Source organism: Callithrix jacchus, chromosome 12 (genome assembly GCF_049354715.1).
Source record: "Callithrix jacchus isolate 240 chromosome 12, calJac240_pri, whole genome shotgun sequence".
Lineage (NCBI taxonomy): Eukaryota > Metazoa > Chordata > Mammalia > Primates > Cebidae > Callithrix > Callithrix jacchus.
The window spans coordinates 95,378,098-95,397,141 of NC_133513.1; the positions used below are offsets into that span (position 1 = coordinate 95,378,098).

General features: G+C 50.2%; 1 protein-coding gene and 2 long non-coding RNA genes across 9 annotated transcripts; 2 read left to right on the forward strand and 1 right to left on the reverse strand.

Moving 5' to 3' along the window:
* Positions 1–5,326: 5,326 nt before the first annotated feature.
* On the reverse strand, positions 5,327–11,340 carry LOC144578741 (uncharacterized). Its single transcript, XR_013525100.1, has 2 exons — positions 11,226–11,340; positions 5,327–7,009 (listed from the first exon to the last, which is right to left on the reverse strand). It is a non-coding gene; the product is annotated as an uncharacterized LOC144578741 (long non-coding RNA).
* LOC144578742 (uncharacterized) lies at positions 5,900–7,237 on the forward strand. Its single transcript, XR_013525101.1, has 2 exons — positions 5,900–6,038; positions 6,789–7,237. It is a non-coding gene; the product is annotated as an uncharacterized LOC144578742 (long non-coding RNA).
* NFKB2 (nuclear factor kappa B subunit 2) lies at positions 10,771–19,014 on the forward strand. 7 transcript variants are annotated; one of them, XM_078346389.1, is made up of 23 exons: positions 10,771–11,052; positions 12,097–12,189; positions 12,463–12,544; positions 12,661–12,701; positions 13,004–13,102; positions 13,183–13,334; positions 13,583–13,689; positions 13,777–13,935; positions 14,133–14,333; positions 14,461–14,546; positions 14,628–14,766; positions 14,974–15,102; positions 15,805–16,014; positions 16,095–16,236; positions 16,581–16,695; positions 16,784–16,997; positions 17,161–17,330; positions 17,459–17,561; positions 17,690–17,841; positions 17,954–18,023; positions 18,242–18,414; positions 18,545–18,656; positions 18,741–19,014. In XM_078346389.1, exons 2-23 carry the CDS (start codon positions 12,169–12,171, stop codon positions 18,863–18,865), a joined length of 2,802 nt encoding a protein of 933 aa, XP_078202515.1. In that variant the 5' UTR covers positions 10,771–11,052; positions 12,097–12,168; the 3' UTR covers positions 18,866–19,014. The 7 variants fall into 7 exon arrangements, with proteins under 7 accessions (XP_078202515.1, XP_035124809.2, XP_078202517.1 ...); XM_035268918.3 differs by having other exon boundaries at positions 14,229–14,333; XM_078346391.1 differs by having other exon boundaries at positions 14,229–14,333; positions 18,744–19,014.
* Positions 19,015–19,044: the final 30 nt, after the last annotated feature.

Below are 19,044 nucleotides of genomic sequence, written 5' to 3' on the forward strand. Positions count from 1 at the left end.
CCAGATTCAAGTGATTCTCCTGCCCTAGCCTCCCTAGTAGCTGGGACAGGTGCTCACCACCTCATCCAGCTTATTTTTGTACTGGTAGTAGAGATGGATTTTCACCATGTTGGTCAGGCTGGTCTCTAATTCCTGACCTCAAGTGATCCACCCACCCCGGCCTCCCAAAGTGCTGGGATTACAGGTGTGAGCCACCATGCCCAGCCTAATGAAGAGGTTTCTTAAGCCCAGGTAGATGAGGCTCTACCAAATGACCAACTTTTTTTTATTTTTCTAATATGGAGTCTCACTCTGTCAGCCCAGGCTGGAGTGCAGTGGCACGATCTCAGCTCACTACAATCTCTACCTCCTATGTTCAGGGGATTCTCCTGCCTTAGCTTCCTGAGTAGCTGGGATTACAGATGCTGGCCATCATGCCCAGCTAAGTTTTATATTTTTAGTAGAGACAGGGTTTCACCAAGTTGGCCAGGATGGTCTTAATCTCTTGACCTCATGATCCGCCCGCCTCAGCATCTCAAAGTGCTGGGATTACAGGTATGAGCTATCATGCCTGGCTGCAAATGACAAACTATTTTGAGTTAGTTTAAATCTCCAGGTTAACAGCATTAGGAATTGTTGATTCTGACAAAGGGGGACATGGGGGGTTCATTATATTATTCTCTCCACTCTTCTTTGAGACAGTGTCTGTCACCCAGGTTGGATGGAGTACAGTGGCATGAACATGGCTCACAGCAGCCTCAACTTCCTGGGCTCAAGCAGTCCTCCCACCTTAGCCTTCTGAGTAGCTGGGACTACAGGCATTCACCATCACATCTGGCTAACTTTTTTGATTTTTAGTAGAGACAAGGTCTCTCTATGTTGCCCAGGCTGGTCTCAAACCCCTAAGCTCAAATGATCTGCCTGCCTGCCCCTCCCAAAGTGAAAATCTTTATATGTTTGAAATGTTCTCTAATAATGGTCTTCTTTTTTTAATCTTTAGGTAAATCACAGCCCAGTGTCTTGTAACTAAAATAGCTCAACCCTTAGGGGTGCTTTTAGAGATGTTATGGAGACTTGAAGAATCCATGCTGATTTTGGTGGCAATTTGTGAGCACTTGGAAAGGACAGACGTGACCAATGGTAACCAGCACAGGTTCACTAAGCTAGAGTATACCAAGCTGAATTTACTCCATTTAAAATTTTATTTTTAAACTTCTATTTATTTATTTAGAGACCTAGTTTTGAGACTGGCTAATTTTTGTATTTTTTGAGATGTGGTTTCACCGTGTGGCCAAGGCTGGCCTTGAACTCCTGGGCTCAAGTGATCCACCAGCCTTGACTTCCCAAAGTGCTGGAATTACAGGTGTCAGCCATCATGCCCGGCCTTATTCCATTTTAGTTTAGTCCTTAGAACAAATCCTGATGTATGTGATGAATTATATTGTTTGCTGAGAGCAACGGCAAGGAAAACCCAGCTGGCCCCCAAAGCAGAAAATTTCTCAGGGCATTCTAAAACAGTAAACAATATGAATATGTCTCACACCAGATGCACTAGTTTTTTGGACTCAGGATATATGACTCTGCCTCCATTGTTCCATCATAAAGAATGCTTTCTATTGTATCTTTAACCTATAGTGAACATACACTAGCTGCCTGGTTAGTATACTTTTAATCTATGAAAGAACACAGAGAATCCACTTGTTAAACTTATCACTAGAATCTGAAGAACACATACGTGGGTCAGAGTCTGCTCTGGGCTCTCAGCTGGGAATACTGTCAGCCCTCTGAGCCCACCTTTGCACTCTATCTCTGTGTCTGTTTCTTAATTCCTTCAGCGCTGCCTGGGTTGGGGTCTCCATGACTGAGCTGGTCTCAGCAAGTGGCTCCCCAAATGTGGGGCTTGAACCTGGGACGAAGGGTCACCTGAGTGACGGAGAAAGGAGAAGCTAATCTATGCTGAAGGACACCCAAGAACTCTTTGAGTAAAATCTCCCAGGTAAATTAGGGGGAGCTCAGAAGCATCAGGGTAATGATGGGACAAGGTTCAAGTAAACGAGCAGCTTACCTCGTTTGCTTCAGCATTTACTCAGAAGAGGGGGAGTTAAAGTTAGTACCAGCCGATTCACACAGCTTCTCAATGCCATAGAGAAATATTGTCCTTGGTTCCCTGAGCAGGGAACTATGGACATAGAATGGGGAAAAGTGGGTTCTACTCTAAAAAAGCATACAAAGAGAGAGCTCAGGATATTCCCATTCCAATATGGTCAGTTTGACAATGGTGCATTTGCCCTAGAACTTTTTCAAATGGATCACGAGGAGGAAGATTCAGAGGGGAAAGGAGAATGTAAACATTTGAAGAGGAAATAGAAGACAGTTCAGATCAGAAAAGTGAACAATTGGGTGAGGAAAAGGAAAGAGTATATCCGTCTGCTCCTCCCCAGTATTTTACCAAAGAATGACCAGACCTGCCTGATATTCCCCGTTAGAAGACTTAGAAGTTGTTTCAAAAACAAAACTTCCACTCTGGTGGCTGTATAATCCTTCCACAGCAGTAATTGGGTCTATTCAGGCTGGGATTCAACAAGCTTGTAAAGACAGAGATTTAGAGGCATGGCAGTTTCCTGTTATACTGCATCCTCAAAACCAGCAAGGACAGTTTCAGGTAACATTGGAGGCTTTTCCATTTAAACTCCTAAAGGAATGTAAACAAGCAATTAGCCAATATGGCCAGTGGATCTCCATTTCTTATGGGACTGTTTAGAAATGTGGCCACCTCTCATAGACTAATTCCTGTTGATTGGGACACCTTAACTCGAGCTTGCTTGCTCCTTCTCAAGTTTTACAATTTAAAACCTGGTGGGCTGATGAGGCTAATATTCAAGCTAATATAAATGCTAATGCTTAACCTCCAATTAATATTACTATAGAGCAGCTCACAAAAATTAGTGCCTGGGCTCAATGACGCCATCAAGCAACCACGGATGAAGAGGCTGTAGAGCAGATTTTAAAAGTGTGTTTAAGAGCTTGGGAAAAGATTTCAGGAGGCAAAAAGTTTCCATCCTTTAGTACAGTGGGACAAGGACCAAAGGAGCTGTATGCAGATTTTATAGCTAGATTACAAGAAGCAGTAAGAAAGGCAATTGCAGATACAGAAGCTCAGGACATAGTGTTGTGCCTGCTAGCATTCAGTAATGCTAACACAGAATGTCAGGCTGCTATATAGCGGCTTAAAGGAAAGGCTCGTTTGATGGAGTATATTAAAGCTTGTGATGGCATTGGAGGAAATTTACATAAAGGCTACTTTATTAGTGCAAGCTATGGCAGGATAACAGGTAAACAAAGGGGCTGCTGCATTTCCCAGAGCTTGTTTTAATTGTGGAAAATGGGGACATACAAAAAGGGATTGCAGACAAAATCTAAGAGCAGGACCTCAGCTAAGGCTAAAAACAAAAAGTGCTGAACCAGGCATTTGCCCTAAATGTAAAAAAGGAAAACATTGCGCTAATCAATGTCATTCACAATTTGACAAGGAACAGAATCCGATTTTGGGAAATGGGATGAGGGCCCTTCCTGGGCCCTGATTCCACCCGGGGTCTATCCTGCTCAAGTTACTCCATCATCCCCGTACAATGCTTGTCCCCCACCACCACTAGAGTGCAACAGTAGATTTATGCAGCACTCAAAAAATAAGTACTTTTTCTGGGGAGCCTCCATAAAAAATACCAACTGGAGTTTATGGACCTTTGCCGTCAGGGACAGTATGTCTGCTTTTAGGGAGATCTAGCCTTAATACTCAAGGAATAATGTTCATACTGGAGTTATTCATAGTGATTTTACAGGGTTCCGTTCCTTGGAGTGCTGAGCCTGGAGAACACATAGCACAACTCATAATTTTACATAAAATTAGGTCAAAGTAAAGACAAAAGAATCAGACGATTTGGAAGCACAAATAAACAGGGCAAAGCAGTGTACTGGGTCAATCAGATTATGAAGAAACACCCAACATGCTCAGTCACTATTCAAGGTAAGAAATTTAAAGGTTTAGTTGATACTGGAGCAGATGTTTCAATTATTTCTCTCCAGCACTGGCCCTCTTCATGGCCTGTGCAAAATGCTCAGTTTAATGTAGTTGGAGTGAGACAGGCCTCAGAGGTATATCAAAGCAGTCTTACCTTGCCATGTGAAGAGCCTGAAGGAAAGCCTGGAACTATTCAGCCTATTGCAACTCAGATTCCTATTAAAACTTGTGAGCAAGAGACTTATTACAGCAGTGGGGAGCCAAAGTCTTAATGCCTGAACAATCGTATAGTTCCAGACTCAACAAGTGATGCAGGACATGGCTATGTGCCCAGGATGGGACTAGGAAAACATTTATAGGGTTTAAAGGAAACTTTAGAAGTAAAAGGACAAAATTCTCAACATGGTTTAGGATATCATTTTTAATGGCAGCCATTGTTAAGCCTCCAGAATCAATAGCTTTAAAATGGTTAAATAATAAACCAATTTGGATAGAACAATGGCCGCTTACACAGGAAAAGCTGGAGGCTTTAGAAAACTTACCTGCTGAACAATTAGAAAAGGGACATAGAGCACCCACATTTTCACCAGGGAACGTTCCTGTTTTTGTAATAAAAAAGAAATCTGGAAAATGGAGAATATTAACAGATGTTAGAGCAATTAAGGCAGCTCTCCAAACCAATGGGAGCTCTGCAACCTGGACTACCTTAACCCACTATGATTCCAAAAAATTAGCCATTAATTGTTATTGATTTGAAGGGACTGTTTCTTTACAATTCCTTTGGCAGAAAAGGACTGTGAGAGATTTACATTCACTATGAGAGGGGAGACCCCCTCCCCATCTCCCTTCTCGCAGACCTCCACCTCCTCCCGTCTGGATGGGAAGGAGGATAAAAAGAGATAAAATACCAAAGAGCTTGAATCCGTGGTCAGGCAACTTGCTGACACCACTGACCAGGCCACAGTGAGGCCCAAGGACTGGGAAGATAACTCCCTTTTTGGTTCCCAGCATCTCTGCTATCTATAAGCCTTGAAAGTGTTGCAAAGAATGTTATCACTACTGGCCAGACCCCAGCATTGGGTCATGTCCTCCACATTTACATGACACAGACCCCCTCCTGGAAATATCTCTGCCAACTAATGATTTACTGCTTTTGTCTTGTCTCTGTAAGCCCCCTCCCTTGCCTATTCCCTTGCATGCCACATATGAACTAGCAAATCAGTGACGCCAAAGCCTATGAGGTCAATTGTCCAGCCAATGGACAATGACACAGTTTCACCTCAGTTTCTCCTTTAGAGTTATAAGCCTATAAAAATGGAAAGAAGCTGCTTTTCTTTCTTTTCTTTTTCTTTTTTTTTTTTTATTTAAAGACAGGGTTTCACTGTATTGGTCAGGCTGGTCTTGAATTCCTGACCTCAGGTGATCCACCCGCCTCAGCCTCCCAAAGTGCTAGGATTACAGGCGTGAGCCACCGCACCTGGCACCTGCTTTTCAGGGAGCGCAGTCATTAAGGCATTAGCCTGACACAGCTCCCAGCCAAATAAAAAGCCACTTTCTTTCTCAGTTCAGTGTTTGAGAGGTTTGTCCACTGCCAGTCCTGCTACAACTATTCCTTCTATAAATAATCAAAAACCTGCTAAAAAATGTAATTGTCAAGTGCTTCCCCAAGAGATGTTAAACAGTCCCACAATTTGTCAAACTTACATGGGCCAAGCTATTGAGCCCACCAGAAAGGAATTTCCTCAGTGTTATGTTATTCATTATATGAATGATATTCTTTGTACGCACCAAATAGAGAACTACATATAAAATGCTATGACCATTTGAAAGGATCCACTCAATATGCTGGGTTCAGAATAGCTCCAGATAAAATTCAAACTACAACTCCTTATTTGTATTTAGGCACATCAGTAGAAGATACTACTATAATACCTCAAAAGACATCCATCAGAGGGATAATTCTAAAACTCTAAATGATTTCCAGAAGTTACTTGGAGATATCAGTTGGATATGACCTACTTTAGGCATTGCAACTTATGCTGTGAGTAATTTGTTTTCTATTCTTCAAGGAGACTCCAGTCTCAATAGCCCTCGAGAGTTAACTAAGGAACCTTAAACAGAATTGCAGTAACTGAAGAAAAAATTCATAAGGCTCAAGTAAATAGAACTGATCCTGATGAGCCTTTAGAATTGTTAATTTTCCCTACTCAACACTCTCCTACAGAAGTTATCATTCAAAACCAGGACTTACTGGAGTGGCTGTTTTTACCTCAGAACAACACTCACACTCTTACTCTATATTTGGATCAAATTGCAACTTTGATTAGAATTGGGAGGTCTCAAGTTGTAAAATTACATGGATTTGATCCCAAAAGAATAATAGTACCTCTTACAAAAATTCAAATTCAGCAAGCCTATATTAATAGCGTAACTTGGCAAATCTATTTGGCAAATTTTGTGGGCACTTTAGATAATCGTTATCCAAAAAACAAAAATTTTCAATTTTCTTTTGAAATTGGCCAATTGGATTTTACCCAAAATCACTACATTGAATCCCATTGAAAACACAGAAAATGTTTTTATAGATGGATCAAGTAATGGTAAAGCTTCTTATTCAGGATCTGAAAGCAAAGTTATTCAAACTCCTTATACATCAGTTCAAAAGGCAGAGTTGGCAGCTGTCATTCAGGTATTATCAAATTTCAAAAAAAACCTATTAATGTAATTTCTAATTCTGCATAAGTTGTACACTCTACTCGGCTGATTGTGCTCAACTGTGTTTTTAATACAGATGATCAACTTACGAAACTATGTACTCAATTACAAACAGAAGAAACAGATGCATCCCTTTTACGTTACTGACATTAGAGGTCACAATATTCTTCCAGGGGCTCTAACAGCAAGCAATCAGTCTGCAGATCAGCTCGCGGCTACAGTCTTATCTGATGCTCAACATTTTCACACACCGACTCATGTAAACGCAGCAGGACTGAGAAGCTGATATAATTTAACCTGGAAAGAAGTTAAAAGGATTATTTAAACCCGTTCAACTTGTCAGTCAATTCTCCCTCCAGTTCAGGAGGTGTAAACCCTCAGGGGTTAGAACCTAACACTTTGCGGCAGATAGATGTTACCCATGTTTGATCTTTTGGAAAGTTAGCATATGTACACGTTTGTATAGATACTTTTTCTGATTTTGTTTGGGCAACGTGTCAAATGACATCTAATACAGTGTTTTGCTAATACAGTGTTTTGCGGTTATGGGTATTCCGTCTTCCATAAAAATGGATAACACCCCAGGATATGTTAGTCATTCCTTAGCAGCATTTTTTAAACAATGAAACATTACTCATATTACAGGTATCCCATATAACTCTCAAGGGATAGGCTATTGTCTAATGGATGAATCTTTCCCTTAAACAGCAACTGCAGAAACAGAAAGGGGAAACAGTAAATACAGAACCCCACAAATGCAGCATAACTTAGCGTTACTAACTTAAAATTTTTTAAGTTTGCCAAGGGGATGACAAATAACGGCAGCTGAACAATACCTGAATAAAAATCCAAAGAAGAGAACTTAGGGCAATTAATCTGGTAGCGAGACACATTCACAAAAAGTTGGGGAAAAGGCAATGTAATAACATGCGGTAGAGAATTTGCTTGTGTTTCTCCAAGTCCAAATCAATAGCTGGTGTGGGTACCATCTAGATACTTAAAGCCTTATCATGAGCCAGATACAAAAGAAGAGGTTTGCATTCTGGGAGGAACCAGAGGACCCCCTGCCCAGTCATGGAAATGGCTAAACTAACACTGAGACAAAGTACTGCTCCCACAAGGGGAGCATGCCAAATATCACCACCGACTTGGGGTCAGGTTAAGAAGCTTTCACGGATGGCTGAGGAAAACCTGAAAAAAGCAGGACAGCCTGTTACTATGAGCAACTTGATGGTAGTGATGATGGCAGTTATCACCATTGCAGTGAGTATTCCTGTAGTAGGGGCAGGAGTGGGAGGAAATTTCATATCGGGCATACATTCCTTTCCCTCCTTTATTGCGACATATGACTTGACTAGATCCCACAAGTTAGTAGATGTATATACTAATAACAGCTCATGGATGCCAGAACCTATAGATAACTGGGGCCCGTCTCGCCTTCAAGAGGAGAGAACAGTTATGAATATCTCCTTGGGATTTGAGCATCTATTTATTTGCTTGGGAAAAGCCAACAGTTGCCTACTTCCCAGCCATCAGTCTTGGCTGGTGATAGTGCTTGAATGTCATCACTCTGTGGCACAATTACATATGCTTTCTGGTCCTAGTATTTATTATAATGATTATGCTCCTGTAATCAAAGTTTACCACCCTCAAAAACCTATCTGTAAAGTGGATTGGACATGGTCTGAAAAAATGAATGTATTTTCCTGGGAAGACTGTATCACAGGGCAGGCAGAGGTGTTGCATAGTGATTCATATGGAGTCATTATTGACTGGTCCCCTAAAGAGGCATTTATGAGGCCCACCTCTCAGTCTGTAGGTATTGGTCACCCTGCATCTAAACAAAATGATCAGAGGGTGGAAACCATAAGAAGTACAGCAAAAGTTCCTATTATCTGGGCATAATGGTGGTATAGTGGAACCTCAACTTCAAATGATATGGCCAGTTGTAGAAGCCAAACATAAGGAGTTATGGAAAATATTAATGGCACTGAAAAAGGTAAAGATTTGGGAAGGAAAACACACTAAGCCAACCCAATATAATTTTAATTACATGTTAGAATTGGTTCACAATTATACAGTCTGGATATAGAGTTGCATCCACCCCCTTTCCTGCTTGTGATGGGCGATTTAAAACTTGATCTCCCTAATAATCATGTGACTTGATTTGTCAAGAATGTAGATTGTTTTCTTGTGTGAATTCTTCCTTGTATAATACTGATTATTCCATTTTAGTGGTAAGAGCCCAAGAAGGAGTATGGATATCTGTGAAGCTTTCCCATCCTTGGGAGTCCTCTCCTTCTGTGCCTATTATTACTGAAATTCTTCAAAAGATCTTGAGGCACTCTTGGTGTTTCATTGCTACTTTAATCATTATGGGACCGATTGCTGTCCCAGCTACTGCTGCAGTAGCTGGAGTTGCTTTACGTTCAACAGTGCAAACAGCAGACCAGCAGACTATGTAAATACATGGGAGAAAATTCTGCTCTGCTGTGGAATTCTCAAACTAAAATAGATCAGAACATAGCTAATCAGATTAATAACCTCCGACAAACTGTCGTATGGTTGGGAGATTGAGTAATGAGTTTAGAATATAGAGTGCAACTGAAATGTGATTGGGATACTTCTGTTTTCTGTGTTACTCCTCATCTTTATAATGAGTCAGAACATGAATGGGAAAGAGTTAAGAGACAGTTAAAGGCTCATGCTGACCAGAGAGGTCCATCTACATACTCAGTGTTTGGTGAATTCCTCTCCTGACCTTGCTGCCTCTAGAAGTGTTCAGGTGGAAATTGGGAGGTATATAAGAGGCAATGTGGCAGGAGACGGTGGCTCACGTCTGTGAGCCAAAATAGGACCACTTCAGTCCAGGAGTTTAAGACCAGCCTGGGCAACATAGTGAGATCCATCTCTACTAAAAATTTAAAAATTCACCAGGTGTGATGGTGTGCACCTGCAGTCCCAGCTACTCGGGAGGGTGAGAGGATCGCTGGACCCTGGAGTTCAAGGTTGCAGTGAGCCATGATCAGTCCACTGTACCCCAGCCTGGGTGATAGAGCAAGATCCTGTCTCAAAACATAAATAAATAAATAAATAAATAAATAAATAAATAAAATAGGCCGTGCATGGTGGCTCACGACTGTAATCCCAGCATTCTGGAAGGTGGAGGCCAGCGGATAACCTGAGGTCAGAGTTCGAGACCAGCCTGGCCAACGTGGTGAGAGAAACCACAAGGAAAATCCAATCTACTAAAAATATATAAATTAGCCAGGCATGGTGGCGGGCGCCCACTCGGGAGTCTGCAGCAGGAGAATGATTTGAACCTGGGAGGCGGAAGTTGCAGTGAGCCGAGATCGCCTCACTGCACTGCAGCCTGACACTAAAACAAGAGGCAATTTCCCACAGCAGTGGAAGTTTGAGCTGTGTAAACTCCGGATGCCTTTTCAGTTCTAATAATCCAGATCTCCGTGCTGAATAAACACTTCATTTCCCTTCTCCTGCGCAGAGCTCCTGAGTTGTGGCCCTTTGGGAACCTGCCACCTTTTAAAGTGTCCAAGGTTGGGACTGTCTCTCTGGGAGCCCTGAGGCTGATGAAACCGAGCGAGAGGGGTCCGTGCCGTTCAGTCTCCTCAAGGCCCCAGGGAGGCCACCAGAGGGCACCGCCGGGACCGACCGCAAGAGCAACTTCCTTCCTCTTGCGCTAACTTCCCGGCAGCCGGCAGCTAGCCGCTCCGGGCAGGGGCCGCCGGCTTCCCCCTGGAGTTCCCCAGCTTCAGAGAAAGCCAAGCTTCAGGCGCAGCGAACGCTGAGCAGGAGCAGAAGCTCCGGCCTGCCCGGGGTGGCGCTGGGTCGGCGGGTGCCTTCTCGGGGGTCCCCGGCCGTGCTTGCGCCTGGTGGCCAGTCACCCAGCTCCTCGCCCTGAGCGAGCCCGACCCCTCCGGGCACGCCCGAGTCGCTCCGGGTTGGCTGCACCAGCTCAGAGTTAAACTTTCAGCCAATGAAAAAGGGCATGGGGCATGACACACGGAAACGTCATGGGAATTCCCCCTCGGGGGTTCGAGAAGGGGCTTTCCCGGCCCCGAGCCCTGTTGGCTGGCGAGGTGTCTTGGTCGGTCCCAGGTGGGTCGGGCGCGGAGAGAAGCCGGAACCGGAGCTGCCGCCGCCACGGTGAGTGGCTGGGTTCAGACCCCTGGGTGGCCGGGACAAGAGAAGAGCGGGAGGAGGGCCCTTAGTGGACAGCGCCGGGGCTGGAGAGCAGCAGCTGCACACATCCAGAGAGGACGCGCAGGCGACGACACTCGGATCCACGTCGACACCCTCGTACAAAGACACGCGGACCCGTACGTACACCTGCGCCTGTGCTGGCGCACACACATGCACTCGGAGACGCGCCCGCCAGTGCACTGGTACCTGCACCCACACCCTCCATGCACAAACTCAAGATACACTCACCTGTGCCTGTACATTAAGACAGGCGCTGACCCGCACCCACAGTGAGAATCTCGGGACTCACCTGTGGACACATATGCTCGCTTGCACACTCATGTTGACGCCATGCACACACAACATGCACCCAAGCACTACAGCTGAAACTTGCAGAGTTGTGATGGAGACACACGCTCGTATTGGGTGGGAAGCGTGCAGAGGTTTCGCTGTTGCCTGCGCGCCCAGAGCCAGTGCGGTGTGGGACCAGCAGCTGTTGTGAGGTTTGGGAAAGAAAAGAGGAGCCTATCCCAAGGAGGAGACACTTTTCCCGCGGCCCCAGAATCGCGTTTTTGGGGCAGAACCCCAGGGCCTCCCCCGGGAGAGCCCCCGCCTACAGGCAGTTCGAAGAGGCCTCAGGAATGTCCCCCCAAAAGCCCCCGGGGTTTATCAGCCTCCCTCATGACAGAAAATCCCAAGGTTGCTCCAGACCATGGGAGGGGAGCGGGAAGCGGACTTGGCCCCAGACTGCCAGCCTCCCCAGGCTGTGAAGGACCCTCCTGTTCCCTTTCCTGGAGGGAGGAGGGAGCTTAACTCCCACTGGAGCTTCCTGGATTCTCCTCGCCCTCTGCCCCCAGCTCTTCAGCGGGCACCAACTGACCGGCGAGGACCTCTAGCCCCTCCCGTCGTGAGGGCGGGGAAAGTGGCGTCATTTCCAGGCCCGCCCCCTCCGGCCCCGCCTCCCCCTGGTATTTTCGGGACTTTCCTAAGCTGCTCTAACTTTCCTGCCCCTTCCCCGGCCAAGCCCAACTCCGGATCTCACTCTCCACCGGATCTCACCCGCCACACCCGGACAGGCGTCTGGAGGAGATCGGACCCTCCCCCAAATCTGGGCCCCCATCTTCCGCCCACCCCCACTGTAGATCTGACCCCCTCCCCTCCACCACTCCTCCCAACTTTAGGCTGGCGCCTAAAATTCTGGGAAGCAGAACCTGGCCGGAGCCACTAGACAGAGCCGGGCCTAGCCCAGAGACATGGAGAGTTGCTACAACCCAGTGAGTCACGCCGCCTGGCCCCGACCCGGCCGGCTTCCCCCCCTCGCCCCCCCCCCCGTGTCTGTCCACCGGTCTACTGGAGCCCCCTCTGCTGCCTTACACCTGCATGCTCACAGGTGCCAGTCTGTCCATCTGTCTGCAACTCTGCTTCCAAAAGGAGCTTTCTCTTATGCCTGAGGAGGAGGGGCGAGTGACCACTGAGGACTTGGAGATGGGAGGTGGGGCGTGGGGCACTGAGAGTCAGATGCCACCCCCAGTCTCTCACCAAACCAGGGTCTGGATGGTATTATTGACTATGATGATTTCAAATTGAACTCCTCCATTGTGGAACCCAAGGAGCCAGCACCAGAGACAGGTCAGTAAGTTCACTAACCTCCTCTAGTCCTAAAGGAAGGGGGAGGGAGAGCATGTGCCCTCTGCCTGGGGGAGGGGCTTGGAGATCGTGGCTCAGCTAGGTCTCTCTGTCCCCAGCTGATGGCCCCTACCTGGTGATAGTGGAACAGCCTAAGCAGGTGAGTGAGCAAAAGGGAGAGTGTGGAATGCTTTCAGCTTTGGGGACAAATGGGGTAGTTGTAGCTAGCTGCAAGCAGTGACCATCTAATCCCCTGTGGCCTCCTTGGACAAGGACATGGAGGGGTCCTTGTCCAAGGAGGCCACAGGGGATTAGATGGTCACTGCTGCTGATCATTGGGCTGTGGTTGTGGGTCAGGGCAGATACTACCAGGCACTGTGGTCACTGCTGGCCAGGGTATGGCTGGCTGGTGGAGGAGGGGTCTTCCCTGATCAGAATGTCACTCTGCCCTTGGACCTTCAGAGAGGCTTCCGATTTCGATATGGCTGTGAAGGCCCCTCCCATGGAGGGCTGCCTGGTGCCTCCAGTGAGAAGGGCCGGAAGACCTATCCCACTGTCAAGGTGAGCCAGGATGGTGCTGGAGGGTGGGCTGAGTGGACAGCACACCCAAGACCATGACTGACAGTCCCCGCCCCTCCTAGATCTGTAACTATGAGGGACCAGCCAAGATCGAAGTGGACCTGGTAACACACAGTGACCCACCTCGTGCTCATGCCCACAGTCTGGTGGGCAAGCAGTGCTCGGAGCTGGGGGTCTGTGCCGTTTCTGTAGGGCCCAAGGACATGACTGCCCAGTAAGTGCCCTCTACCCCTGACCCCCATGGGATTGCCCCACATTGCCTGCCAGTCCTAGGCCCCAGCCCACCTCTGTGAGCTTAGCATCTTACCAAGGGGAGAGCCTTAGGTTGGTCCCCAAACCCAAGGGCCCAAGTAAAATCTACAATGGCTTCCTTGAAGAGGCTGAGCTGAGCCCTGGCAATGGGGAAGATGCCTCAGGAAGGAAGAGCTGCATGGGCCAAGGCCTCTGATTCCCCCTTCTCAGATTTAACAACTTGGGTGTCCTGCATGTGACCAAGAAGAACATGATGGAGATTATGATACAAAAACTTCAGAGGCAGCGGCTCCGCTCCAGGCCCCAGGGCCTTACAGGTATGGGTGCAGGCGGGTCATGGGAGGTGCTCATGGAAGGAGCAGGGAGAGAGAAGCCCAGGTGTCACACATGTGCCCACTGCCCAGAGGCTGAGCGGCGGGAGCTGGAGCAGGAGGCCAAAGAACTGAAGAAGGTGATGGACCTGAGTATCGTCCGGCTGCGCTTCTCTGCCTTCCTTCGAGCCAGTGATGGCTCCTTCTCTCTGCCCCTGAAGCCAGTCATCTCCCAGCCCATCCATGACAGCAGTGAGTATCCTGACTGCCTAGGGTGCCAGGCCTGGTGGCAGAGGTAGCATGAGGGGTGACCTCAAGCTGTGGAGTCAAATAGGCCTGGGTTTCAGAACCTGGCCCTGTCACATATGAGCCGAGTGATCTTGAGCAAGTCATTTTCCCTCCTGAAGCTTCTGTTTTTAGTAAATGCATACATTGGGTGGTTCCTGCAGCACCTGGGTTGCTGAGACAACGAATACAAAGCACTCAGCTCCTTAAATGTGGCCATGGCTTTGGCATCATCTCAGCTAATCCATATCCCACCCCAGAGTCTCCGGGGGCATCAAACCTGAAGATTTCTCGAATGGACAAAACAGCAGGCTCTGTTCGGGGTGGAGATGAAGTTTACCTGCTTTGTGACAAGGTGCAGAAAGGTGAGACTGGAGCCCAGGCTGGGCGCCACGGACATCCAGTGGACAACTGAGGCCAGGGAAGCTCTTGGGTAAATGGCCCCAGAGATTTGCACCAGGAGCTGCGGCCAAGCCTCCATTTTCCTTGTAGATGACATTGAGGTTCGGTTCTATGAGGATGATGAGAATGGATGGCAGGCCTTTGGGGACTTCTCTCCCACAGATGTGCACAAACAGGTACCCAGGGCTAGGGCCCCGGCTGGGGGCTGAATTAGGCTAAGGACTCACTGACACCCTGTGTCTCCCTGCACCCCTCAGTATGCCATTGTGTTCCGGACACCCCCCTATCACAAGATGAAGATTGAGCGGCCTGTAACCGTGTTCCTGCAACTAAAGCGCAAGCGAGGCGGGGACGTGTCTGATTCCAAACAGTTCACCTATTACCCGCTGGTGGAAGGTGGAGCTGGGCTGAGGACCCCTGGGGGATGGCGGGGGGCCAGGCTGGGCTAGAAGAGGGTCTAGATGTGGGAGTGCATGAGCCAAGCCAGGAGTGTGGAAGCTCCCAGGGGGCGCTTCCTAGGAACCAGCCTGAGGGTTCTTCTGGGAAGGGCCCCTGAGGCATGATACAATAATTGGGCTCAATCTCATTTTCCTCTGTCCCCAGACAAGGAAGAGGTGCAGCGGAAGCGGAGGAAGGCCTTGCCCACCTTCTCCCAGCCTTTTGGGGGCGGCTCCCACATGGGTGGAGGCTCTGGGGGCTCGGCCGGGGGCTATGGAGGAGCTGGAGGAGGAGGTGAGGGAGTGCTGATGGAGGGAGGGGTAAAGGTAAGAGAAGCTGTGGAGGAAAAAAATCTGGGAGAGACTGGGCTCAGTGGCTCACACCTGTAATCCCAGCACTTTGGGAGGCTGAGGCAGGTGGATTACCTGAGTGCAGGAGTTTGAGACCAGCCTGGCCAACATGGTGAAACCCTGTCTCTACTAAAAATACAAAAATTAACTGGACATGGTGGCAGACACCTGTAATCCCAGCTACTCAGGAGGTTGAGGCAGGAGAATCACTTAAACCCAGGACGCAGAGGTTGTAGAGAGCCAAGATTGCAGCACTGCACTCCAGCCTGGGCAACAAGAGGGAAACTCGGTCTCAAAACAAAACAAAGGCCAGGCTCGGTGGCTCATGCCTGTAATCTCAGCACTTTGGGAGGCCTAGGAGGGCGGATTACCTGAGGTCGAGAGTTCAAAACCAGCCTGACCAACATGAAGAAACCCCGTCTCTACTAAAAATACAAAGTTAGTCACGTGTGGTGGCACATGTTTGTAATCCAAGCTGCTAGGGAGGCCGAGGCAGGAGAATCGCTTGAACCTGGGAGGTGAAGGTTGCCGTGAGCCGAGATGGCTCCATTGCACTCCAGCTTGGGCAACAAGAGCAAAACTCTCTCAAAAAAAAAAAAAAAATCTGGCCGATGCTCCCTTCCCACAGTCCTGCCTGTACCCACAGGTGGCAGCCTTGGCTTCTTCCCCTCCTCCCTGGCCTACAACCCCTACCAGTCCGGCGCAGCCCCCATGGGCTGCTACCCTGGCGGCGGGGGTGGGGCACAGATGGCCACTTCGGTACCCAGCAAGGACTCTAGGGAGGAAGCCGCAGAGCCGAGACCCCCCTCCGGGACCTCCCAGTGCGAGCCGCAGGCCCCAGAGATGCTGCAGCGAGGTATGGCCTCCGGGGCGCAGGCGGGTGGGGTGCCCGGGACTGAGAACCCAGCCCTGACCCGTGCCCTATGTCCCTCCCAGCCCGAGAGTACAACGCGCGCTTGTTCAGCCTGGCGCAGCGCAGTGCCCAGGCCCTACTTGACTATGGCGTCACCGCGGATGCGCGCGCACTGCTGGCGGGACAGCGCCACCTGCTGACGGCGCAGGACGAGAACGGAGACACGTAGGCAACCTTGAGGGCCAGGCAACTCAGCGCTGGGTGGGGGCAGGAAAGGGACATGCACGGAGCCGGGCCCTGCAGTTTCAAGTCCGGCCTCGCTGTTCACTAGCTCGGTTCAAGGTGCTTGGTCTCTCCAAACTTCAGTATTTTCGACCGTGCAAGGGGTACAATAATAGCCCTACCTACCTCAAAAGGTGCGGAGAAACGTCAAATTCAGGCACAGGGATGCCCTGGGCCACGTGCTGGGTTCCACGGGCCCCAGCGAGGGAGACTGTGGGGGCAATGGGGCTTTGAGAGAGAAGGATGCTGAGTGGCTAGGCCAGACTCTCTTGATCCCCAACCCTCAGGCCGCTGCACCTGGCCATCATCCACGAGCAGACCAGTGTCATTGAGCAGATAGCCCATGTCATCTACCACGCCCAGCACCTCGGCATCGTCAACCTCACCAACCACCTGCACCAGGTGCAGGGGCGCCCACTGAGGAGGTGGGAGGGATTGGAAGGCAGGAGGGTCTCAGGCCTGGCTCACCCCTCACCCTCTTTCATCCCAGACGCCCCTACACCTGGCGGTGATCACCGGGCAGACGAGGGTGGTGAGCTTTCTGCTGCAGGTGGGTGCAGACCCAGCACTGCTGGATCGGCATGGAGACTCGGCCATGCACCTGGCGCTGCGGGCGGGCGCTGGTGCCTCCGAGCTGCTGCGTGCACTGCTTCGGAGTGGAGCTCCCGCTTTGCCCAAGCTGTTGCACATGCCTGACTTTGAGGGTGAGCTCCCCATTCTCACCTGACTAGGGGGCAGGTGGGGACCAGAGAAGGTATTTGGCGAGTGCCCAGAGTGGACTATGAGTTGTCAAAGTTGAATGGTCAGGGCTGGTCCGGGGGCTGCCTTAGGGGTCACAGCTGCAGGCTGAGCATCCCACCTTCCTAGGACTGTATCCAGTGCACCTGGCAGTCCGAGCCCGAAGCCCCGAGTGCCTGGATCTGCTGGTGGATAGCGGGGCTGAAGTGGAGGCTACAGAGCGGCAGGGGGGCCGAACAGCCTTGCATCTAGCCACAGAGATGGAGGAGCTGGGGTTGGTCACCCATCTGGTCACCAAGGTGGGACTGAGGATTGTGGAAGGAGTGGGGCCAAGGGTGGTGGAGGGATCAAAGATGGTAATGAGGCATGTTGGGGGGTGGCCAGGGGACCGTGCTGTGGTATCAACCCTCACTGCTTACACCCCCAGCTCCGGGCCAATGTGAACGCTCGCACCTTTGCGGGAAACACACCCCTACACCTGGCAGCTGGACTGGGGTCCCCGACCCTCACCCGCCTCCTTCTGAAGGCTGGTCAGTCTTACCCTCAGGGGCACTTGAACAGGGTGGGGGGAAGGGAAAGAGGTGCTTCCCAGTCCCCGCCACTTTGCAGTCCTTAGTGTGGGCTCCCGCCATACATCCTGACGGCCTCCCTCTCCCAGGTGCTGATATTCATGCTGAGAACGAGGAGCCCCTGTGCCCACTGCCCTCACCCCCTACCTCTGATAGTGACTCGGACTCTGAGGTGCCCGAGAAGGACACCCGAAGCAGCTTCCGGGGCCACACGCCTCTTGACCTCACTCGCAGCACCAAGGTGAGGCCAGCCTGGGACTAGATGTGCTCTGACAGGGTCCAGAGGGTCTGGACTTAAAGACATAGGCTTAAGGACAGGGCAGGAGGTAGTCAGAGGTGCGCTGTCTCCCCAGGTGAAGACGTTGCTGCGCAATGCTGCTCAGAACACCCTGGAGCCGCCTCTGACCCCACCCAGCCCCATAGGTGAGAAGCATCAAGCATCCCCAGCCCGACTCCTCACAGAGGTCTCTTCTCCTTCAGGACCTCTGAAGGTGGCTTCCCTTCCTTCTACCCCAGCCGAATCCATCACCCCTCGTGGCCCTGTCTGTCTGCTTACCTTGGGAGAAAGGCAGTGTTCAGCTGTCCATGTCCCCACCCAACTCTGGAGGTAACCAACATTTCTCTATGTGTGTCCCCCTCAGGGCCAGGGCTGTCACTTAGTGACACAGCCCTGCAGAACCTGGAGCAGCTGCTAGATGGGCCAGAAGCCCAAGGCAGCTGGGCAGAACTGGCAGAGCGGCTGGGACTACGCAGCCTGGTGGACACGTACCGACAGACGGCCTCGCCCAGTGGCAGCCTCCTGCGCAGCTACGAGGTGGGTGCCCTGCGCCCTGCTCCCTCCCCAGCTTCCTTTAGGATCTCTGAAGTCAGATGCCTCCTTGGCCCCAGGGCTCCCAAGCACACACCCTAACCATGACTCAGACCTCATCCCTCTGCCTTCTTAGCTTGCTGGTGGGGACCTGGCAGGCCTGCAGGATGCCCTGTCTGACATGGGCCTAGAAGAGGGAGTAAGGCTGCTGAGGGATCCGGAGACCCGAGACAAGCTGCCTAGCACAGGTAAAGAGGCCTCCCTGGAAGGTGGATCTGGGCCTGGAGGCCTGAAGCCCTGACTGTCCCATTCCTGTCCCCATTTTCTCCCAGCAGAGATGAAGGAAGACAGTGCATATGGGAGCCAGTCAGTGGAGCAGGAGGCAGAGAAGCTGGGCCCACCTCCTGAGCCACCAGGAGGGCTCTGCCATGGGCACCCCCAGCCTCAGGTGCACTGACCTGCTGCCCGCCCCCAGCCACCTTCCCAGACCCCCTGTACAGCATCCCCACCTATGTCAAATCTTATTTAACACCCCACACCCACCCTCAGTTGGGACAAATAAAGGATTCTCATGGGAAGGGGAGGACCCCCTCCTTTCCAACTTAATGGTAGCCCCTGATGTGATTCTTGTCCCTG

Coding starts and splice junctions, on each gene's coding strand:
- NFKB2 (XM_078346389.1), top strand. CDS start 12,169: ATGGAGAGTTGCTACAACCCA. Junction 13,936..14,132: donor CCAGCCCATCCATGACAGCA/GTGAGTATCCTG, acceptor TGGTTCCTGCAG/CACCTGGGTTGCTGAGACAA. Junction 18,024..18,241: donor GACCCCACCCAGCCCCATAG/GTGAGAAGCATC, acceptor TGTCCCCCTCAG/GGCCAGGGCTGTCACTTAGT.